This window comes from Esox lucius, chromosome 17 (assembly GCF_011004845.1).
Source record: "Esox lucius isolate fEsoLuc1 chromosome 17, fEsoLuc1.pri, whole genome shotgun sequence".
NCBI classification, from domain to species: Eukaryota; Metazoa; Chordata; class Actinopteri; order Esociformes; family Esocidae; genus Esox; species Esox lucius.
This window is the reverse complement of record NC_047585.1, coordinates 44,695,297-44,720,096: the sequence shown is the minus strand read 5'-3', so window position 1 is coordinate 44,720,096 and position 24,800 is coordinate 44,695,297. Positions and strand designations below refer to the sequence as shown.

Here is a 24,800-nt window from a genome sequence, read left to right as displayed (position 1 = left end):
ACGATGGGTCACTGTCACATGGGCCCAGTTTTTAATACACAATGGGTCACTGTCACATGGGCCCAGTTTTTTAAATGTGTCTGGATTCAAGCTATTGCATTAGAATAAATGTGTGAAAAGCTAGGATAATTTGAAATTAGGAAAAATGTGTCCAGATGTATTACTTGAAATACTGGATGTAGGAAATCCTCTCCACATTGGTTAGTTGGTTGGTTGTTTGGTTAGTAGGTTGGTTGTTTGGAGAGTTATTAGTTATTAAGTACAGTAACATGTGATCACAGGCTTTAGTCATTAAGCAATGCTGTCGTTTAGAGTGACAGCGCACATCTGTTATACTGGTCCCCCCTGGGAATCACACCCACAACACTGGAGCTACAAGCGCCATGTTCTGCCAGCTGTGCCAAGCAGGCTTTCAGTCTGTTGTGTGGTGTATTAGCCTGTTTGGTGTGGTCAGATGTTTTGCGCCAGTGGCTCCACTCTAGATGGAAGAGACAGGCAGCTGGTTAAGCTTTCTCTCTGCCTCCATCTCCTGGGGATCCAGAAACCCCTTGATAACATTCTGGCTGTTTAGCCACATCTGACATTCACCCCAACTGTCATCATAAGCCCTGATTGCCTCTCCGCCGAGCCAGATTGGGATGTCTGTTGTCAAGGTGACTGTGATTTAACAGTAAAGCAAGATATGAATTGACCTAGGAGTACACAACTCAGGCCAGACAAGCAGAAGAAAAAATACCTTTTGCCGGACCTTAAGTCCTAACCTTTGTGTGTGTAAGTGCGTGCGCGCGAGTGTGTGTGCTTTCTAAAAGTGTTATTCAGTGTAGAAAAGAGACATAAGACTGCAGTGTAACTCCTCCGAGTGAAGACTGAAAACACTCCTAAAACGTGTCTGTTGCATAAGGCTGTGTCCTGGGACCAAAGAGGCTGGTCTGGGGCGTGGGATGACTGTTGGGCTGCCATGTAAGGACATGACAGGCCCAGGAAGAGGGGAGCAGGGATGGGCCTCCACTGTTCAACACAGCATACAGAAAGAGATGAGGAAACATGAATACATCCTTTTAAAACCTCAGGAGAGAGGGAAGAGCGAGTTGGATGAGCCAGAGTGAGAAGAGAGAGGGGGGGATAAGAGAGGGGAGAGAGAGAGAGAGAGAGAAGAGAGAGAAAGGGACATTTCCGTGCAGTCTGCCTCTGAGGGGAAGTGTTAATCGAGGTGTCACCTCAGAGGTGAAAGGAGTGATGTCACATTACTGTGGGTTACAGGAGTGATGGAGTTTACCTGAGCTGACCTGCATCTCCTCAGTCAGAGTTTGGTTAGGTTTGTGTCGTGTCTATAAATATCTGACTTGCTTGGGGTTTAGGGATCTGCAAGGCATCTGAGGAACAGAGATGTTCAGTTCACAAGGGGATGACAGGGGCATGTCTTCTTAAGGCTGGGTACAATACACATCTCAGCTCCTCATGTTGCTTTTGGACATTCGATTTTTAGGAGCTTTGTGGCGATTTGAACACCTCTCTCTGAGCCAACTGTTTCACCTGCAACAGCTTTGTGATGACATGTTTCACGCCAGATGTTTGACTTGGATTCGAATCTGGGTCCATCATGAGACTTGAAAGAACGTGTGCTACAGCAGCCTAATGATACAGCTCTGGATTATTAAAAAAATTCCAGAGTGAGTAAGCAAGCAAGCAAGTTTATTTATATAGCACAATTCTTACATAGAAGCAATTAAGAACAGATTGGGAGTTTGTTTTAAGTTTTTAAGAAACACAGATGAAGTGCTGATATTATATACAGTATGATTAAAAAGTTTGGACACACCTACTCATTCAAGGGTATTTCTTTATTTTTGTTATTTTAATAGTGAAGACATAACTAATTACACGTGTCATATCGTAAAAATAAGTGTAGAATCAAAATTCATTAATTATTTATCAAAGTACCCACCCTTTGCCTTGATGAGAGCTTTGCACACTCTTGTAAACTGCTTCATGATGTAGTCACCTGGAATGCTTTTACAACACTCTTGTTGGCTGCTTTTCCTTCATTCTGTGGTCCATGTCATCCCAAACCATCTCAATTGGGTTGAGGTTAGATGATCGTGGTGGCCAGGTAATCTGATGCAATACCATGACCATCCCTTTTGGTCAGATCGGCCTTACACAGCCTGGAGGTGTGTTTTGGGCCACTGTCCTGTTGAAAAACAAATGATAGTCCCACTAAGCACGAACCAGATGGTATGCATATCACTTTGCAATGTTAGCAAAGCACCCCCATACCATCACACCTCCTCCTCCATGCTTCCCGGTGGGATCCACACGTGGAGATCAACCAAGCTGTTCTTGCTATAATATGGACCACTACAATACAGACATAATGATGGTCAACTGTATACCAACTCTACCATATCACAACACAACTGATTTGCTCAAACACAGTAAGACAGAAATTCCACAAATTAACTTTTGTCAAGTCTTCCGGTTGGGCCTTGGAGGGATGTAGACATGTCTAACTCAGCTCTCCCACATGAACCTTAAAATTCGTTAACAAGACTTTTTTTTTCGCTGTTCGAAGTCATATAGACACTGTGTACGTTGGTAAAAGGTGAGAATTTTTGTTTTTATTCTTTTAATCAAGGTGAGCCACGTATAAACATGCCAGGCCTGAGGAAGGCTGCTAAAGCTAACGAACCAGCAGAAAACACGAGCTCGGGGCAGTCAGCTATATTGCAAGCAATAACTGCATTAAGAAACGAACTGCTGGCGAAAATGGATGAGAAAGCAGAGATGCAAAATGAAGAAATACGCAAGCAAATCAGTGGTTTGAGAGACGATCTGAAGGGTGCAATCGATCAGGCTAACATCAAAACTAACACACTAGAGGAGCGTGCCGCAGGCTTAGAAACAGCAGCTAACACTCACTCGGATGCTATCGCTAATTTGGAACAACAGGTGGCTGAACTGAAAAAAGAGGTGGTGAGTTTTGCGGCAAAGGCTGAGGATTTGGAAGTGAGATCACGGAGATGTAATTTACGCATATTTGGGGTTAAAGAAGGACGAGAGGCAGGCGTCTCAGCGAGCACCTTTGTTGCAAAACTTTTACAAAAAGTGATGGGCCTGGACGAGCCACACGTTATTGATAGGACTCACCCTACTTTGCAGCAAGCCCCGGGAGACGGTCAGCCACCGAGGGCTTTTGTCGACAAGTGCCACTACTATCAAGAAAAGGAAAGCATTCTACGAAAGGCTGTTACATCTCCAAAACTTGTATCTGAAAATGGCGACACTATCAGAGTGTTCCCTGATTACACGCAGAACGTGGCGCGACAGAGATTTTAAATTTCGTGGTACAGCCATCTTGATTGGCAAAAATGTAAAATGTTTACAAACTAGTGTTATTAGTGATAAATGCAGGCATTTTGTGATTGTCCGGGGCAGACTTTATAACGTGCCAGTGGTCCTGGTCAGTGTGTATGCTCCAAATTGGGATAACCCAGACTTTTTTAAAGAATTGTTTGGACGTATACCAGAGCTGGGCACACATCTGATTCTGGGAGGAGACTTCAATACGGTTCTTAAACCTTCTCTAGACTGTTCCAAAGTATTTACAACCCCTCCATCTAAATCTGCATTTACTATAAATGCTTTTTGCGGTTCTAGGGGTGTAGTTGATCCATGGAGATTTTTCTTTTTCTCTGCTGCTCATCAAACATACTCAAGAATAGATTTATTTTTACTGGACCATAGAATGCTCGCATCAATTAAGTCTTGCAGTTATGAAAGCATTGTTGTATCTGACCATTCTCCGGTCATTATGGAGATTTGGCTCCAGGTTAGAAGGCCAATTCAGTGTAATTGGCAATTTAATACATCTTTGTTGTCTGATGAAACATTTGTAGATTTCATTTCATCACAGATTGATTTCTTTATTGAAACCATCCGGTTGCCAGACACTGATATTTTAATACTTTGGGAAACTCTTAAAGCATATATTAGGGGTCAAATAATAGAATACACTGCCCGTCTGAATAGAAGCAGGTCTAAACACTACAATGAGCTGATCAATTTAATCCACGTTGTTGACCAGCAATACTCCTCGGCCCCTACAGCTGAAAAAAGAATTGCATTACAAACTGAATTTGATCTTCTTGCCTCTATGGAAGCAGGAGAGACATTTTTGAAATCTAGACAAAACTTTTACGAACATGGAGAGCGGGCAAGTAAGTTACTCTCTCACCAGCTGCGTCAGTATTCTGCTGCCAATTTTATTACACAAATACAAACTGCGGATGGAGAAGTTAAGCTTGACCCCAAAGACATTAACGAGCAATTCAGATTTTATTCATCCTTATATTCTTCGGACAACCCTAGTCACCATGTATTTCTTGACAATGTAACTCCTGACTATAGCTGAGGAGGATAAGGCCATCTTTGAGCAGCTGATATTTGAAACTGAGATTAGTCAACACTTGGGTCAATGAAAAATAGAAAGGCACCAGGCCCAGATGGGTATCCAATTGAGTTTTATAAGGCTTTTGCCCTCAAGTTGATACCTTTACTGTGCCTTGTCTACAATGAATCACTCAAACAAGAGAAGCTGCCTACATCTATGACCCAGGCCACAATATCTGTGCTTCCCAAAAAAGACAAAGACTCCACTAAATGCAAGTCTTATTGCCTGATCAGCCTACTCACATGTGTTTATAAAATACTTACAAAGATTCTTTCCTTAAGATTGGAACCTATAGTACCAAAAATTGTGCATCCTGACCAGACAGGTTTTGTAAAGGGCAGGCAGTCTTTTCAAAATTTACGTCACCTCTTTAACATAATATATTCTAATCATTCAATTCACTTGCCAGAATTAGTAATTTCACTAGATGCGCATAAAGCTTTTGATCAAATTGAGTATGAACACCTTTTTAAAACTCTGAGCAAATTCAGCTTTGGTCCAGTTTTTGTTTCTTGGATTCAGACGTTGTATGCAGCACCTCAAGATAGTGAGGACTAATAACTTTTTATTCTCAATATTTCACTGTTCAGAGAGGAACACGACAGGGTTGTCCGTTGTCCCCTCTTCTCTTTGATCTGGTCATTGAGCCACTTGCCGCAGGATTGCGATGTAATAACAATATACAGGGTATCACGAGGGGCGGCGTGGTTCATAAAGTGTCATTACATGCCGATGATTTGCTGATGTTTATATCAGATCCGGAGACTTCAATCCCAGAATGCCTAGACACCATTTCTTAATTTGGTAAATCCTCTGGGTACAAGATTAACCTCACCAAAAGTGTTTTGTTCCCAATTAATGCTTTAGCTCGGAATAGATCCTCATACCCATTCAGGAATGCAGAGGGCTCCAAGAACTACTTGGGAGTAAGTGTCACAAGTAGATATAAAGACCTGTTCCAAAATAACTTCAAATCAGCCTTAGGACAGATCAAAGAGAACCTTAACCATTGGTCTACTCTGCCTTTGTCCCTGGCTGGTCATATTAATTCAGTAAAGATGGTAACGCTACCTAAGATCTTGTACTTATTTCAAACAGTCCCAATCTTCATACCCAAATCATTCTTTAAAGAGCTTGACAGGCACATCAGTACATTTATATGGAACAAAACTATACCTCGCGTACGTAAAACAGTTCTCGAAAGACGTAAGGAGAATGCTGGACTAGCTCTAGCAAATTTTTTATACTATTATTGGGCTGCAAACATTCACAAATTAGTAATATGGTATGGAGCTTCTATTGGTGGGGGTAGCCCGAGTTGGTGTCTAATGGAACAACACTCATGCTCACCCGTCTCTCTGGCCTCAATGTTGTGTGCTCCACTGCCAGTGGCAGTGGGTGCACATATGGATAATCCTATTGTAAGAGGCAGCTTACGCGTATGGACCCAATTTTGCAAGGATTTTGGTCATGTACAAGCCTTGGTGTCTATGCCTCTGTCCTCAAACTTTCTTTTCAAGCCTTCCTCACCTGGGCTAGAAAAGGCATAAACAGTGTGGGAGATCTTTTTGTAGACGGCACATTCGCTTCTTTTGACTATTTGGTTAATGAATTGAGTTTACCCAAAACATTTTTTTTTAGGTATCTTCAGGTCCGTGATTTTGTCCGTTCCCAGTTTCGTTCATTCCCTTTAAAACCAAATATCGGCCCTCTTGATCATTGTCTGACGGTCAAACCTCATCTCTCGGGTGGTGTCTCCCAGCTGTATACTGCTATTCAGGCCATGAAATGCCTATCTCTTCAGTCTCTTAAGGTACAATGGGAGGTGGATTGAAACATAGAATTGACAGATGAAATTTGGCAAAAAGCTATACATAAAATATACACATCGTCCATCTGTGTTAGGCACAGGTTGATACAATTCAAAGTATTTAATCGCCTGCACCTCTCTAGGACCAAATTGGCCAAAATATATCCTAATGTGGATCCCAATTGTACGCGCTGTCATCAAGCCCCTGCCTCTCTGGCTCACATGTTCTGGTCATGCCCAAGCCTAGGCACATTCTGGTCTGAGATATTTAATACATTCACCTACATTTGTAAAAAGAATATTGATCCAGATCCTATCATTGCAATATTTGGGGTAGTACACAGTAAGGTTGGGGTCTTAAGAGACCAATCTCAATGAATAGCATTTTCTACGCTGTTAGCCCGCCGACTAATTCTTACAAATTGGAAATCATCTTCTCCCCCAAAACACTCACATTGGGTGTGCGACACTATGTCCTTCCTCCAGCTTGAAAAATTAAGAACTACAGTCCAAAACTCAGCAGAAAGGTTTCAGAATGTATGGCAGCCTTTCGTGGATTATTATGAAAATACATTTTATGCTAATTCCTTAGAATGAAAATGTGTGTTCTCATCTCTCCTTCTCCCCCTTTTTTTCTCTCTCTCTCTCTTTGCTCTGTGTGTATTCTCAGTATTTGTACGAATCTTGGTTGCCAATCTGCGACAAAAGGGGATATGTGAGATAATGTAAACAAAGTATGAGGTATGTGGATGGGGATGCCTTGTATGACATAAGAGAATGTATGTTAGTTTGTTTGTGTTATGTACATTTAAACAATAAAAACACTTTGAAAAATTTTGTCAGGGCACACATGTTAATTAAAATGCAAAGTTGTCAACAAGGCAAAGGTTGGCTACTGTAGTTTAAATTTATTTAACAATTGTTTGATTATTGATACATGATTCCATATGTCTCATTTCATAATTTTGATGATTTCACTATTATGCTAAAATATAAACCCTTGAATGAGTAGGTGTCCAAACCTTTGACTAGTATTGCATATACAATGAACAAATATCTGTGCTAAAACTAACTGTTTTGTATAACTGTGTAACATATACATGGTATTTATATGAAAACATAATGAACAAATTAATGTCATGAGAAACTTTAAATTTCCAAATTGTCATAGAGTTTATTTAAATAACCTTTGACTGTAAAGCACTGAGAGCATCAATTCAAAACACAGGATGATGCCAGTGGTGACTATGGACTGATTCTTACTGCATGCAGGCCGAGGTAGGACATTTTCAAGGCAGTTTTAGGTGCATGTTTTATTTGTGTGAGCGTCAGCAGAAATCCAATGCCATAGACACCTCTATAAAGTTGAACCCACGAACATACAGTTGTGCTCAAAAGTTTACATACCCTTGGAGAATTGGTAATAAATGTACCGTTTGTAAAGAAAATGAGTGAGCAGGCAAAAACACATGTCTTTCATTTCTTATGGGATTTACATTCATCTGTAGGTCATAACAGAATGGCACAATCATAAAACAAATCATGGCAACACATTTTTATTTTTTTTGCTGACCCCTCTTTAATAGTCTACATACCATTAGTTCTTAATACTGTGTATTGCCCCCTTTAGCATCAATGACAGCTTGCAGTCTTTTGTAATAGTTGTCTATGAGGCCCTAAATTCTTGCAGGTGGTATAGCTGCCCATTTGTCTTGGCAAAATGCCCACAGGTCATGCAAAATCTTTGGTCGTTTTTCATGAACCGCACATATGAGTGGTTCAGTGATATAAAGGTCAGGAGACTGATGGCTACTCCAGAACCTTCACTTTTTTCTGCTGTAGAGTCAACTTGGCCTTGTGCTTAGGGTCATTGTCATGCTGGAGTCCAAGAGTGTCCCATGCGCAGCTTTCGTGCAGAAGAATGCAAATTGTCTGCCAGTATTTTCTGATAACATACTGCATTCATCTTGCCATCAATTTTCACAAGATTCCTTTGCCTATAGAGCTCACACAACCCCCCAAAAAGTGAGCAACCACCATGCTTCACAGTGGGGATGGTATTATTTTCACTATAGGCCTTGTTGACCCCTCTCCAAATCTAGCGCATGGTTGTGACCATAAAGTTCTATTTTGGTCTGGTCACTCCAAATTACAGTGTGCCAGAAGCTGTGAGGCATGTCAAGGGGTTGTCAGGCATGTAACCAGGCTTTTTTGTGGCAGTGGTGCAGTACAAGCTTCTTTCTGGCAACTCGACCATGCAGCAAATTAGTATTTAGTATTGTTGTATTGTATTGAAACAACCACAATCTTTTTCCAGAGCAGCCTGTATTTCTCCTGAGGTTACCTGTGGGTTTTTCTTTGTATCCCGAACAATTCTTCTGGCAGTTTTGGCTGAAATCTTTCTTGGTCTACCTGACCTTGGCTTGGTTTCAAGTGATCCCTGATTTTTCCACTTCTTAATAAGTAATTGAACAGTACTGACTGGCATTTGCAAGGCTTTGGATAGCTTTTTATATCCTTTATATTTCCATTATCTTGTTACGCAGGTCTTTTGACAGTTATTTTTTGCTCCCCATGGCTCAGTATATAGCCTGCTCAATGCATCCACGTGAGAGCTAACAAACTAATTGACTATTTATACACCGATACTAATTGCAATTCAAAAAGCCACAGGTGTGGGAAATTCACCTTTAATTGCCATTGTCACCTTGTGTGTCTGTAACAAGGCCAAACATTCAAGGGTATGAAAACTTTTTGATCAGGGCCATTTGGGTGATTTCTGTTATTATGATTTGAAAAGGAGCCAAACAACTGTGATAATTAATGGCTTCATATGATCACTATCCTGAAATAAAAGACAGTTTTTCAAAATCAATTCCAATCTTTTTCTGCCATGGTATGCAAACCTATGAGCACGACTCTACACTGAACTGATGCCTTTTGTATTGACTTTGGGATTTATAGATGGTATAGTTGCTTTTTGGTGGTTATCATGTAGTTGACAAATACGTTTTTCTTATTGACTGGTCATTCTAACATGTAATTAATGGTCATTTAGTGTGTTCTGTTAATCTTCATTTAGTTTGATCTTTACAGGCTATGGATCACAATTTGGTTATAAAAAACGATTATAAGTGGTATCTGCAGATACTGTATATAGGTAATTGCCATATCTGTTGGGTTTGATGAATTAGATACACACACCAGTTTTACTAGGACAGATGACACACTGTGGTTTAACTCCAGATACTGTGTGATTGAGGTGTCCGCTCCTCTCAGATGGTCTGTGTTTCTGTCATCTAGTTTCTCCGCTATGAAGACTGCATGGAACTTTACGGCCCACAGTGCTCCAGCTGTTCTCTGTGTTTTAGCGTCTATGACCGGTAGTTCAATTCTTATCAAATTAATATGCTCCAGTATGGCTCATGTTTATTGTATGTGTCCACAGAGCTGTGGATTCAGTTCCCAGGGCCACCCATATGTACAATATATTCAGGCATGTCTGTGAAAGTTACTTTCGATGAAACTACTTATACAGTATGTTTTACTATTATTTTGACTGATTATGCTGTTCTTATCTTGGCAGATCCCAGCATGGCGTTGTTCAATGCCCGCTGACCGGAGGGGAGAGAATGTAAACTGGACCATATGACATGTAGATGTGACCCAATCACACTGCTTACTACAGAGAGAGAGAGACTCCCACTATTCATTCCAGAGAGAGAGAGGGCCGCTCCCAAAAGTCTGTGGCCAATCGCAACGACGAAGGAACACTGTCATCTAACAACTTCCTGCTTCTTGAACCCTCCACCTTCCTTCAGCATGTCCAGAGAAAGACAAACAAGTTGTGTTTAATGAATTCCACAGTGTCGTGAAGACAAACAGACAGAGCAGCTCTGTGATTGGGCGGAGTTACACCATGTGGACGATAACCGGGCCAATGGCTGGGCTTTGTCTCCTGGCTGCTGCTCTGCTTTTGGTTGAATGGGTCGGGGCAGTTACCGCGTCAGAGGATGATGTTATTCCACGCATCAGCTTTCCATACAGTAAGTCACAGAATAGGGGATTTGACTGGGGGTCACATGATACTTTCATAATTTTTTTTATTTACAGAATACTCAAATATTCTTTATTTATATATAGGGCACTAAAACCATGTTGTTGAGAGCGATCAACTTTCACACTATCATAATAATATATTTATTTTAATTTAAAGAATAACTCTCACATAATCAGACCTGGCTAACTATTGTAGTCAGTCATGACTATGTTACTTTAAGAGTAACAAACTTTATACAGCCACTTGCTGCCAGGCAATGAAAGTAGGATAAAAATATTTCCTGGATTTTTGTTGTGTATTTGTTAGTGTTCATTTTTCACAGGTTAATTTATGGCACTTTTGCTTAGAGGGCTAGTAGTGTAGTCAAGAGCTGATTTGAGACAGCTAGCTAGTAGCTAACATATGGAGAAACAAAGATAGTCCAAATAGTAAGATTTGTCACTGAGGGATTACATAAGAGCAGCTGGGAACACATCACTGCTGTAATTAGTCTTTTAAAGAGCCCCTCTGGACTTATGATCATCTATCTGAAATCTCTGAGTAGTCTAACCTTGCCAACCAATCATTGGTTTACAAGTCAAAATAAGACTAACAAACACTTTCTTATTGATTCAGACAGATCAGTGCATCAGACCCCAAATTACTTCCCCCAAACTGTGCCTTATTATAATTGGGATTGGTTGGGCGATGTCTCTTTAAAACAGGGCGATGTCTCTTTAAGACAAGGTGAGGTCACTTCTCAGTAACCGTGTTTTTGTTGGAGCTTGGCGATTGATCATGTGACCGTTGGCACCTCCAAGGAGGAGTAGTAAAGGAGCATTGCCTTCTTGGTTGGACCATGAAGGTTGTTTCTACCTGTCTGAACCTGTATCCAAGACTGAGGTTCATCGAACAATGGCATGAATCATAGTGTCATCAGAAATCCTTACAATGCCCTTCACTGCATTTCCCGTGTGTCTTATTCCACAAGGAAAATGTTGAGGAGGCTAAACAGGTTCCCAGAAAAGGATGCGTCCTAACAGGTACTCAGATTTTTCACTGGTTTTTTATGTAGCTTACCTGGTTCTCAAACTGGGGTCAGTGTTCTTTTATTTATGTTTTTACAATAACGGAAGATTAAATGCTTTTGGCAATACAGTGTTGTAGTATTAACAGAGATATTATCAATCAACAAGTATGTTGTTAACTCCGGACCTGGGAAGCTCACAGTGATGGTGATATTCATGCTACTCCTCCAATCACATTGTCACAGTGATGGTGATATTCATGCTACTCCTCCAATCACATTGTCACAGTGATGGTGATATTCATGCTACTCCTCCAATCACATTGTCACAGTGATGGTGATATTCATGCTACTCCTCCAATCAGATTGTCACAGTGATGGTGATATTCATGCTATTCCTCCAATCACATTGTCACAGTGATGGTGATATTCATGCTATTCCTCCAATCACATTGTCACAGTGATGGTGATATTCATGCTACTCCTCCAATCACATTGTCACAGGGATGGTGATATTCATGCTACTCCTCCAATCACAGTGTCAGTGTAATTGCATTCCTCCAATCATTTGTTCATAAATCTACAAAACAATAAAACATTAAGTAATTGTAATTTAAGCTAATTACAGGTTAGCTGGACTGGCTTGGTTTCTTTTTACAGCATGGTGAAACATTAATTGTTCCATTATGACTTGCATGTCTCTGAATTGGCTCTGAAGAGCTCACAACTCCTAATCTCCTTAGGTACCCATTGTTAACCCCAGCTAACAGCTCTTAAAGGTGAAAACGTAATAATCTGTTGCAGGGGGTTCCGACTCATTGTGGATGTTATGTCCTCCAGACCATAGAATAATCTGTGTGGATTAGGTTCTGAGCCTATTCTGTAAAACACAGTCTGCACGGCTTGTACACTTTTAGATCAAAGCTGAATCAGTCAGTGTTGTAGTGCAGTGTGTTACCATGTCATAGTGTGGGGAGTATGGCCGGAGATCAGAACAGCCAGGCTTGGGATGTATATCCATCGTGCCTGTCGGTTCCCTCTAGCTTCCCTCCTCCCTCTGTCCCGGATGGCCCCAGCAGGCTTTCTGACTTGGCTGATGTTGTTGTAGTAAATGTGGGCCATGTTTATTGGCAGGCTGGGTAGTGGCTGGGTGGAGGGTGGACCTACTAAACCGCCATTCAAGTCTAAACTCAACTAGAAGAGGAGATTTCTGTACTCTAAATATGACGCCATCTAAAGAGCTGGTTTTATTTATTTTTATATATATCCGATGATGGGCTGTCTGAGAACTAGCTTTGTTCTGTCTGTTTGTGTTTGCTTAATGTTCAGCAAACACTCACTTGTTACTGGCAGCTACTGGCACGTAAAGGGAATGACTGGTCTGGTTGAAAGCTCTGGGTTTTAAATAATCTTGGTGCTTGGAAAGCAGATTTCTTTCCAGGATAGTTTTTGAGTTCATGCAATGGTGAGTTGCGCATTGGTCATGTCAGTCGACCTGAACACTAGTCTCTATAAAACACCATTGTGTGTGTCCCATAGATAATTACTGTAGTATCTTGTTTTAGCATCAATGCAGTGAAAGCTGGTGAATAAAGGAGGAGAGATGGTGGAGAAGAGATAAAGGAGAGTGGAGGGTAAGGGAGAAAAGAGGAGGCGAGAGGATGAGGAGGGTACATCCTGTTCAGATGGGAGGTGTGAGGAGGTGGAGTCCAGAGGGTCCCCCTGCCATCAGAACAGCTGAACAGAAGTGATAGATCTGGAGTTAATGTGGGAAATTACTTGCCTGATTACTCAAATTCCTTGGCTGCCCCACTGTTCGCTGAATACTTCAGTCTAACCAGTCACGGGTGGGTGTTGAACAAACCAAGTCCTCAGGGACAGGATCATCTTTAACCAGTCGGAGTATCAAAGCCAGATATTTTCAAAATGCTGCATTACTCGTCCACATCGCGTGGCTTTCAGGGACCACTCAAAGCAGTTAGAATGAATTGGTGAAGTGGTCTGGGTCGGAGGTACTCCGATCCAGACTAATTGCAGAGAAGACAAACATGAGTGGGCATGGTGTGGCCAGAGTTTGGGTTGCAAAGCAAAAGAATAACTGGCCTCTAGCATTCAAATGTGGACGCGTCAAAACACACAGGAACTGAAATGAACCCCAGAGTGGCAGAAGATGAAAGCTGCAGTAGCAGTCTCCTTTTCAGTAGTAATAACAGCAGTCTCCTTTAGCTTTCAACCCAGCTGGAGTAGGAAACGGGCCGGTAATCATAAAACCACTGCTTTGATGTGGAGAGATGTTAGCATCTGTTAGCATCTCTGTTGGTCTGAAACTTAACATCCAGATGGACTGTTCCTGGTTGGCTGGATGGCCGGCTGACTTGATTGATGATTGGCTGAATCAAAGGCTGTCTGACTGGCTCAGAACAGTTTCCATGGTCCGACCGGCTGACAGCCAAGATAGCTGGTCTTCCTGTCTGCTATTGGTTAAATGCTGTAAAGACTGGCTTCATTGAAGATGGACTAAGCTGGCTTTCTACCAGAAAACAATAAAGGACATTTTACAGATTTGATTTACCTGTAAATGAATCTGCAGGGCCATTTAATCTTTGACAAATCTTTTGATGAACCCTGAATGACTCCAGGAAGTGTTTTAATTCCCTACCCTGTCACCTCTCACCGTCTTCCTCGCGCTCTCTCATTAAGTCCAGATGTCTGCATGTTTTACCAGAAAGGGATGATGGTCTTCAATATCGGATATGATGTGGTTCCTTCAGCTGTGTTGTTTTTCATCAGAGAGGAGGAGGATAGGCGTCTAGTCTCAACGCCCGCTGGTCTTAGATGAACCATGTGTTTATGAGCATGCTGAACAGATTAAGGCCTGGCTTGTAAACATTTATTACAGTTTATTAGCTCCATTTGACTAACAGGCCAATGCCCCACCTGGACTGCAGCAGATTAACTTCATTTTTGGCTCTTAAGTTATGGACATTTAGTTAAATTTTCTGTTGGTATGTACAGGAAAGCTTGTAAAGGATAATACTGCTGTAAATATTAGTGTTTACGACTTCAACAACAAGCCAGGAATCGATTTGGACAAGTTGATAGAGGCAATGAGCCAGGCCATTAAGCTGAGGTTGTTTTCTACAGTTTAGTGTGTGGATCCAAGGAAAACATTTATTGAGACACAAAGAATGCAAAAAGCGTGGATGAGGAAGTCTCTCTCAAAAAGTTAGATGCATATGCACCTCTGTTACTCATGGCATGTGGTGCAGCTTTTTCTCTTGTAGTTAGATTGAGGGTTAGAACAGATTTTAGCTTGTGCCATATAGAGGAACCAACCCATTTTGACTGCACAACTAGCCTGGTTCCCCCTGTGTCACCTCGTTCTTACAGCCTGGTTCCCTCTGTGTTCTCCTCCGTTCTTACAGCCTGGTTCCCCCCGTGTTCTCCTCAAGTTATTACAGCCTTGTTTCCCCCGTGTTCTCCTCCGTTCTTACAGCCTGGTTCCCCAAGTGTTCTCCTCCGTTCTTACAGCCTGGTTCCCCAAGTGTTCTCCTCTGTTCTTATAGCCTGGTTCCCCCCCCCGTGTTCTCCTCCGTTCTTACAGCCTGGTTCCCCCCGTGTTCTCCTCTGTTCTCCCGTAACCTTGCAGATGCGTTGGAGAGGCCGGCCAAGAGGTTCTCGGCGGACGGTGTGTCTAACTACACGTCTCTGCTGCTGAGGTTGGATGACGACACGCTGTACGTGGGGGCCAGAGAGTCCCTGTTCGCCCTGCGCCTCCAGGACATCAGCTCCACCACCCTCAGTAGGAATGTACGTACCTCGTTTGTCTGGGAGGGCCGGAACGTTCTGGAATAACTCCCAGAGAGCACCTGCCTGCTGTGCTCGTACATCCTGCCCTGCGAACTGTGCTTAAAGTGACACTATAGTTTGTGCTGTGGCTAAAATGGTCGACCGCTATCAGATGGGCATTGTTTTGAGAGAGTTTGACTGTTTCACTCATTTTATGATTTGACACAATACACATTACATGCGTTCTCTCATTTCTGTTGCCATTCCTCTTCAGTTGACATGGGAAACCCCAACCAGGAAGAGAGAGGAGTGCAGTTTCAAAGGGAAAAGCTTCCAGGTAAAAGACTCCTCACGTGGTTTTAGAACTCCACTGTAAAACAGCTTTTTTAAACAATCCTGGCCTGATGTCTCTCCTCTCACATTCAGACTGATTGCGTCAACTACATCAAGATCCTCCTGCCCCTGAACAGCACTCATCTCTATGTGTGTGGAACGTACGCATTCAGCCCCATCTGCGCATACATAGTAAGTTCCTCCACTACTGGTGATATCTACTCCCACGTAGTATGTTCCTCCACTACCAGACAAAAAAAAATCTACTCCTACATAGTAAGTTCCGCGTAGTCCTGGGGCTTGATTATTTCCACCTCTCTTTTCTCTGTCTGTTTCTTGCTTCCTGGCATTGAATTGTAATGTCGATGCTTTTGAACCAATCCTCTTATCAGGCGTGAATGTGCCGTTTGATGTTGAGCTTTCCAGTGTGGCGGCCTGAGATGAGGCCACATGGGGAGGCTTCTGTTGGTGGTGTTTGACTGGACAACTCCGCAGGGAGGTCTGGTGTAGCTGGGTCATTCTACGTTAAAACAAGTTCACAGTGTCTCGGCTCAGAATGTTTTGGTTTTGAGGGGATGTCATGGGGAGTCATAGGGAGTCATGCTCGTACATTGGGAGGGATGCTGGTCAGCGGTATGTCAATTAAATTCTGTAGGCGAGGCAAACAGCCGGTTGGCTAGCAGAGCCCCCGTATCAATCCCAACACAACACTGCTGTCTGACGTCACCTGTGTAATAATAATAATAATACAAGCTGAGGAATGAGGAGTGTTGGCAGGACGTCGGGTCAGAACAGGGACGTCGGGTCAGAACAGGGACGTCGGGTCAGAACAGGGACGTCGGGTCAGAACAGGGACGTCGGGTCAGAACAGGGACGTCGGGTCAGAACAGGGACATCGGGTAAGGGACAAAGGTTCCTCCCACGTTTATATATGTGTTCTTTTTCAGCTTGTTGACAAGGACCAGAGGCAGAACTGACTGGAGCTCAGACTGGAACTGTAGTTGTTGCAGGCAGCTCTTTTAACAAAACGAAATCTTAAGCATCATCCTTTGTATGTGTTTTTCCCTAGATAACTAATCTGGTTAGAGCTCAACAGTTAATGCTGCAAGTTTAACTTAATACTAAGTTAATGCTCTGAAGTTATCATATGTTTCAGTCTCCGTGTCAAACTATCTGGTTGTACTGAATGATTGTCTTGATGTTCTGCCTGTCTTGCTTGTCCAATAGAACACCTCCACGTTCTCTCTGGAGCGGGATGAGAGGGGACAGATCATTCTGGAGGATGGGCGAAGTCGCTGCCCTTTCAACCCGGATTACCAGTCCACTGCCATCATAGTGGGTGGGTTGGGACCCTACCAAATTATTCTATTTAACTTTTATTTAACCAGGAAAGGCTCAGTGAGATTAGAAACATTTTTCAAGAGCATCCTGTCCAAGAGAAGCAGCAGCAAGTCATTATTTCAGAATAAAAACAGGCAACATAAAACAAATATAATTATTCTCAGAAATCACAATCATAATTCACAATCATAAAAACAGCAAATTAACAACACTTGACAGGTCGAGGAATCTGCCTCAGAGTAATTCATCAATGTTCTGAAAAGGGGGACAAATTCTTCCAAATAAACTATTTTGTGAGGCAAGTAACCGTGACCACCATGTAGTCAGTGTTGCTCTGCAGTCTTCAGTGAGGTTCAATATAGGAATTCACGTTTATATTGTTTGTAATCCCCCTGATTCTAATCCTGAGCCGACAAGGTAAAATACCCAGTCATTCTGTTTAACTGCTTAACTGCTGCCAGGTTGTTGCTGTAAATAATCTTTTTGTGGCATACTTAGCTGGTAAAATTATTGTAAAAAATGTGAATGAGAAATGAATGCTGGCAGAGCCTATATACTCTTATATAAACATAATGTTCCCTACAGTGAATCATGTGACTGGACCTTTTAAATACTTTCTGATCATTAGATGGATGCTAGATTAAACCATTATTTCTCTTTCCTAGATTAAGAGCGGAGTTATGTGTTAAGATATCCTCCTCTTTAACTGTTCTTGTGCAATGTTATTTGTGGATCAAAATAAAGTATTTTAAAATGTGTGTGTGTTTGTGTGTTTCAGATGGTGAGCTTTATGCTGGCACGGTCAGTAACTTCCAGGGTAATGAGCCAGTCATCTACAGAAGTCTGGGTGGAGGCCCCTCCCTAAAGACGGAGAACTCTCTCAACTGGCTCCAAGGTGAACAGTTGAAAGAAAATACTAAACTTTACCCCTAAAACCCAATCCACCAATCCCCTCTTTAACCCATACCTCGTCCCCAGGCTACTGAGTATAGTGCATATAAGCCTTGAACACCAATACAAAGTTGGCCTTGTGGGAGGGACTAATACATTTCTTTGTCATCATTTAAATTTAGCGAATAACATCACTGTGAGGCGGGGCTTGCCTCAATTGGAGGAAGGACTGATGGTGTGTACTCGCAAACACTACAGCTACTTAATTAGCTAATTACATACGGTTTGGTATGGAAATATTTGGACACTGACACATTTTTCATAATTTTTGCTCTGTTTGGCACCAAAATGGATTTGAAATGAAACAACCAAGATGCAACTGAAGTGCAGACTTTCAGCTTTAATTCAGCGCCGTCCAATCAACTTTGTTGAATTTGACTGAATCTACCAAATGTACCAAACTGTTGATTTGGCCACTCGTAATGCTCCTGCTATCTCCTGATGGATAAAAACATAAATTGCAGCCTAAGGATGGCCTATTTCACTTGCATTGAGAGCTCCTTTGAATGCATGTTGTGGGTTCACAGCAACAGCTTCCAAATGTGAATACCACACCTGGATCAATTCCAGACCTTTTGCATGCTTTATTAATGAAGAAATAATGAAGGATTAGCCCACACCTGTCCATGAAACAGCTTTTGAGTCAATTGTCCAATTACTTTTGGTCTCGTGAAAAAGAGGGGGCTACCTATTAAAGATCTGTAATTCCTAAACCCTTCCTCCAATTTGGATGTGAAGTCCCTCAAATTAAAGCAAACTAATGGCCTCACCGAGAAGAAAGACTAGCTCCTTGTGGGTAGATGTGTCCAACTGATAAAGGAAGCTGTCACAATAAGCTAGTAATCTTACTAGCTAAAGTAAGATTACTGCAGTGTCCACTGAATTTGAGAGAACTAATGTTAGTTTCACTAAGCAATGACCGCAATGTAATCAGTATTGACAGCAATGTAATCTAATAACATGAAGGCAATGTCGTTTTTCCCAGTTTAGCAATGTCAGTGTATTACTAAATTAAATTGCCACCGTTTGAAGTAATTAACCCCATATATACAAGGCCTATGGACGAGCCTGTGGGAGACATGGACGAGGGTGGGGGGAGACACGGATGAGGGTGGGGGGAGACACACGGACGAGGGTGCGGGGAGACACAGGGACGAGGGTGCGGGGAGACACAGGGACGAGGGTGCGGGGAGACACACGGACGAGGGTGCGGGGAGACACACGGACGAGGGTGCGGGGAGACACACGGACGAGGGTGCGGGGAGACACACGGACGAGGGTGCGGGGAGACATACAGGGGAGCGTGTAGTGAGAGATTGTTTACATTTGCTGAGCCAAACACTATACCTCCACCTCCTCTTTGAGCCCTGAGCCTCCACCTCCTCTTTGAGCCCTGAACCTCCACCTCCTCGTCATCCTCCAGCTCTACTTTTACCCCTAAACCTCCATCTTTAACCCGAACTCCCTGCCTTCTCTTTAACCCTCCACCTCTTTCTCCCTTCTGCCTCTCTTTAAGGGCCCTACAGATAAGCCCTGATAGCAGGAGTCATTAGTATGTTGTTGTAATGGCGCCCCACCAGCAGAGTAGAACAGAGTGACATGTGGTGCTATCAGGAAAAACACATGTATCCCCCGACTCTCCAGCTGTCCTGCTGCTCAGGTCACCTCGGGACTGGGGTCTTTACATCTGACTCCCCAGTTAGCAGCATCTGACTGCTATTATACAAGAGGCTTCTTTCCTCTGGCTCATTGGCAATCCAGGATTCAACCTAAAATCCAGGGCAATAATTCCTTCCTAACCTATATCATGTTATACTGCCAGTCTAGAAAGCCTGTTTCTATCCTGTTAGACCAAAACTCCATATAGCCTGTTTCTGTACCGTTAGACCCACACTCTATAAAACCTGTTTCTATAAAGTTAGACCCACACTCTATAAAACCTGTTTCTATAAAGTTAGACCTACACTCTCAGAAGCCTATATAAAAAGCGTTTTTCTGTACCTTTGACAGATCCTTCCTTCGTTGGCTCCGCCCACCTCCAGGAGAGCCAGCCCCTCGGCAACCCGGTCGGTGATGATGACAAAGTCTACTTCTTCTTCAGTGAGACGGGAAAAGAGTTTGACTTCTTTGACAACACCATAGTGTCCCGCATCGCCCGTGTCTGTAAGGTAAGAGGGGGGGGGGGGTCAACAGGGAGGAGGGGGAGGGCAGTACATGTGACCTCCTGGTCAACGGGAGGAGGATCTGGCCTGCGTGTCATCACATCTGGTGGGGAAAGAAAATAAATGTAGGTTCAGCAACTGTATATGCGAGGGCTTAATTATAGTGTTAGGGAAAAATGGTATACAAATGAAGTGATTATTTCATTTGTTTTCATATGGTTCAACATCCTTTAAATTATTTGGTCTTCACTTTTCTAGAAATGTGAGTTTGTGTGGGTGACAAAATGCATAGCAGTGTCAACAATGCTGTGTGTGAGTGGAGTTCTGTGGAATCCTGCCCAGTGTGTGGGTGGTGGAATGTGTTTGTTTGTTAGTTTCAGTCTTTTGTTTGACTGTATAAGTGGGCGTCAACAAAGAGAGATTCATTCCACGGATGATGGCCTTTTCTCATCCTCACCTCCGACATAGCGAACGATAGTGTACGGGACTTGTTCAGTTTTAGTTGCAAACACTCCTGATCTCCTTTCCAAAATCCACTGGATAAGACATTCTATATTCCCAAAATCCACTGACATTCTATAAAATCCTACTGTAGATCTATACCATCCCACTGTAGCTCTATAACATCCCACTGTAGCTCTATAACATCCCACTGTAGCTCTATACCATCCCACTGTAGCTCTATACCATCCCACTGTAGCTCTATACCATCCCACTGTAGCTCTATACCATCCCACTGTAGCTCTATACCATCCCACGGTAGCTCTATACCATCCCACTGTAGATCTATAACATCCTACTGTAGCTCTATAACATCCTACTGTAGCTCTATAACATCCTACTGTAGCTCTATACCATCTTACTGTAGCTCTATACCATCTTACTGTAGCTCTATACCATCCCACTGTAGCTCTATACCATCCCACTGTAGCTCTATACCATCCCACTGTAGCTCTATAACATCCTACTGTAGCTCTATAAAATCCTACTGTAGCTCTATAACATCCCACTGTAGCTCAATACCATCCCACTGTAGCTCTATACCATCCTACTGTAGATCTATAACATCCTACTGTAGCTCTATAACATCCTACTATAGCTCTATAACATCCTACTGTAGCTCTATAACATCCTACTGTAGCTCTATACCATCCCACTGTAGCTCTATACCATCCCACTGTAGCTCTATACCATCCCACTGTAGCTCTATACCATCCCACTGTAGCTCTATACCATCCCACTGTAGCTCTATACCATCCCACTGTAGCTCTATAACATCCTACTGTAGCTCTATAACATCCCACTGTAGCTCTATAACATTCTGCAATGCTCCCTGACACAGAGACACTCCCTGAGGCTTTACACAACATTGTAGAAGAGTTTCTGTTTTTTATATAATATTAGAATATAAAGTTTATAGACACTAAATATGGCCACGTTTAGTTTGCCAACTTGATCCTACCTTATAATATGTGGATGAAGTACTTTGGCATCTAACTTGTTTGAACACAACGAGGTGGGTGTAATTGCAGCTGGGAAAGACAAACAACTTGCAAAACAAGTTGTTTGCTCTTTTTGAGATATTTTTCTTGCTCATGTGGTTGGCTGCACCTTGTTTATGATTCAAATAGGTCTAAGAAACAGCAGTTGACCAGGCTATAGTAGTTCTCCCGTAGCTTGTTGTACCCTGCTTGAATACCAGGCTATATCTCTATACTACCAGGCTATTGCATTTGAAGGCTATAGAAGGCTATATCAGTATGTTCAGCACAAATAATTTATCTCACAAGTTGGTATTTCAATATATCAAGAAACATAGAGGCCACTGGAACAGCTTACTAAAGGCTGTTCTCATTTTACATTTGCGTTGTGGTAATCTTTCAGATGCCCCTGTTCAGAGTGACTTGAGCTAGGCTAGATAAACCACACAAATTAGTATTGAGTGCTGATCAATTAAGTAGTTACTGGTAAAACTCATTGCTGGATCATAGACCATTCAAATAACAAACCGGTTTCACAGACACACAATGGAGTTGGTGCTATTTTAGGTAAACTACAAAAAGGTGTTTCGGATGTTTTCTAAAAATGGACAGAGACACTGCTATCCTAGCCTCCAGGGACCCCTAGCCAGAGTGAGCTGCTGTAAGCCAGATGTGAGCTCAGTGAGTGCTGTAAGCACAAGTGCCTGGATAAGTAAAAACATTTCTGCTTCCTGTGTGAGGTAAGGTCACACTTGAATGTTGTAGAGCATTAACCTGCAGGAGTGAGTGACTGCCTTGATGTTAACAGAGAAGGACAGAGTGTCATCGAGGGTCACTGGGAGGAGGACACTGTGCAGTTGTCAACCATGATGGACATGTCCTGGAGTTAACCGGCCTTACCAAAGGAAAAGGACAGCTGAGCCTTGTCACTTATGTTTGAAGTGGTGGGCCGACATCCAAGTGGAAATGGGAAGGGGGAGGGGGGAAGCTGAGTGTCATCTGCATAGCAGTGATAGGAAAGACCATGTGAGGATATGACAGAGCCAAGATACTTGGTGTGTAGAGAGGAGAGGGCCAAGAACCGAGCCCTGGGGAACCCCGGAAGTAAGAGGCTGCACAGTGGGCACAGGTCGCTCTCCACGTCAAAGTCCTGCAAAGTAGGAAGCAGTCCAAGAGTTAGTCCGGAGGGGTTGGTCCGGAGGGGTTGGTCCGGAGGGGATGGGCCGGAGGGGATGGGCCGGAGGGGATGGGCCGGAGGGGATGGGCCGGAGGGGTTGGGCCGGAGGGGTTGGGCCGGAGGGGTTGGTCCGGAGGGGTTGGGCCGGAGGGATTAGGCTGGAGAGTCCTCACATGTGGGAGGGAGAGAGACGTTTCTGTCTACACCTCCGTTTGGAAGCTCTCGGCTCCCTCTCTTCCTCTGTTGTTTATTCAGGTGTGTGGGTGGACCCGAGTAAAGCTTTTTGAGCAGGGCAGATACCCAACAAAATGCAAAAAAAAAAAACTGTTTTCCTACTCTCTCTTATTGCTGTTTTAAGTTAAGACAACTTTATTTACCTCAGTACAGCTCAGCCTTTCAGCAAAGTGGTGTTGGGTTAAAGAAGGCCTGTTGGCAGGAGCTCAGCGAGAGGGCTGAAGAAAGTTAGTGTGACAGTATGGTTCGTAGAGAGGAGGGCCTGGAAGTGGAGGGTCCTGATTGACCCAGATTTAGTGTGATTATTCATGTATTCTCATGACCTCTAGAATGCCCAGGGCCCCTCTCAGGGTCCCGACGCATAGTTCAGAAAACCCTCCCCTCTCTAGGGCACTACTCAGAATAAAGTAGTTCATAATAAAGGGAAAAGGGTGCCATTTGGAATGCCAGCCAGGAATGTACTTCACTCTGCTCATTATCTGGCTGGCTACTCTGCTGTTTGTGTGTGTGTATGTGTGTGTATGTGTGTGTATGTGTGTGTATGTGTGTGTATGTGTGTGTATGTGTGTGTATGTGTGTGTATGTGTATGTGTATGTGTATGTGTATGTGTGTGTGTGTGTGTGTGTGTGTGTGTGTGTGTGTGCGTGTGTGTGTGTGCGTGTGTGTGTTTGTGTGTGTGTGTGTGTGTGTGCGTGCGTGTGGTCTGTAATGGACTGATAGATCCAGCATCAGACCATGTTACTTCACCTCCACATCAGGAGGGAGACGAGGAGAGACATGGGTGTAAATTATATTACCGTGACCCATCAGGTTCTTTAGTTCCAGGGGACACGTCTGTTTCAAGATGATGGGGCAGGTTTTACACAACAACAAGCACCTGTGGTTGTATGTAGAGCTCAGGTTGGATTCTAAAGCTCTGTCTTGGGTTGAGTTTGGTTCTCAAAGACTGTCCTGGGTTGAGTTTGGCTTTAAAGCCCTGTCTTGGGTTGAGTTTGGCTTTAAAGCCCTGTCTTGGGTTGAGTTTGGCTTTAAAGCCCTGTCTTGGGTTGAGTTTGGCTTTAAAGCCCTGTCTTGGGTTGAGTTTGGCTTTAAAGCCCTGTCTTGGGTTGAGTTAGGTTTTAAAGCCCTGTCTTGGGTTGAGTTGGGTTTTATAGAGCTGTCTGGACTGCAGTTGGTTTGGATTGTTTTAATGGTTCCTCTAACATGAATGTTCTGTCTCTGCATTGCTGTCTGTGTGTAGTTTTTGTGTCCTAAATGCCACTCTGTGTCTTTCTTTGTGCACTACATTTGAACAGGGACAATAGTGAATAGCCAACCATTTGGGAAGCAAATGCTGCTTGACAGATGGCTGTAACATTGTACCTTCTTTGTATCTCTCTCTCCCCATCTCTCGCTCGCTCTCTCCCCATCTCTCGCTCGCTCTCTCTCCCTGTCTCCCTGTCTCCCTGTCTCTCTCTCCCTGTCTCCCTGTCTCTCTCTCCCTGTCTCCCTGTCTCTCTCTCCCTGTCTCTCTCTCCCTGTCTCTCTCTCCCTGTCTCTCTCTCCCTGTCTCTCTCCCTGTCTCTCTCTCCCTGTCTCTCTCCCTGTCTCTCGCTCGCTCTCTCTCCATGTCTCTCGCTCGCTCTCTCTCCCTGTCTCTCGCTCGCTCTCTCTCCCTGTCTCTCGCTCGCTCTCTCTCCCTGTCTCTCGCTCGCTCTCTCTCCCTGTCTCTCGCTCGCTCTCTCTCCCTGTCTCTCGCTCGCTCTCTCTCCCTGTCTCTCGCTCGCTCTCTCTCCCTGTCTCTCGCTCGCTCGCTCTCTCTCCCTGTCTCTCGCTCGCTCGCTCTCTCTCCCTGTCTCTCGCTCGCTCGCTCTCTCTCCCTGTCTCTCGCTCGCTCGCTCTCTCTCCCTGTCTCTCGCTCGCTCGCTCTCTCTCCCTGTCTCTCGCTCGCTCGCTCTCTCTCCCTGTCTCTCGCTCGCTCGCTCTCTCTCCCTGTCTCTCGCTCGCTCGCTCTCTCTCCCTGTCT

At 43.5% G+C, this 24,800-nt stretch overlaps 1 protein-coding gene across 3 annotated transcripts in view; it reads left to right on the top strand.

The window, feature by feature from the left end:
* Positions 1 to 24,800, top strand: part of LOC105016649 (semaphorin-4B) — a 53,515-nt gene that overhangs the window by 17,140 nt on the left and 11,575 nt on the right. For 2 of the 3 annotated variants that reach the window (XM_029113742.2, XM_020055410.3), the window contains exons 2-8: positions 9,847 to 10,306; positions 14,976 to 15,136; positions 15,390 to 15,452; positions 15,542 to 15,640; positions 16,676 to 16,787; positions 17,568 to 17,684; positions 19,751 to 19,908. In XM_029113742.2, coding sequence (XP_028969575.2) covers positions 10,180 to 10,306; positions 14,976 to 15,136; positions 15,390 to 15,452; positions 15,542 to 15,640; positions 16,676 to 16,787; positions 17,568 to 17,684; positions 19,751 to 19,908 — 837 coding nt within the window. In that variant the 5' untranslated portion in view covers positions 9,847 to 10,179. Of the gene's footprint in view, positions 1 to 9,541; positions 9,644 to 9,846; positions 10,307 to 14,975; positions 15,137 to 15,389; positions 15,453 to 15,541; positions 15,641 to 16,675; positions 16,788 to 17,567; positions 17,685 to 19,750; positions 19,909 to 24,800 lie in introns of those variants that run through there. The other variant, XM_029113743.2, reaches the window with a different exon arrangement.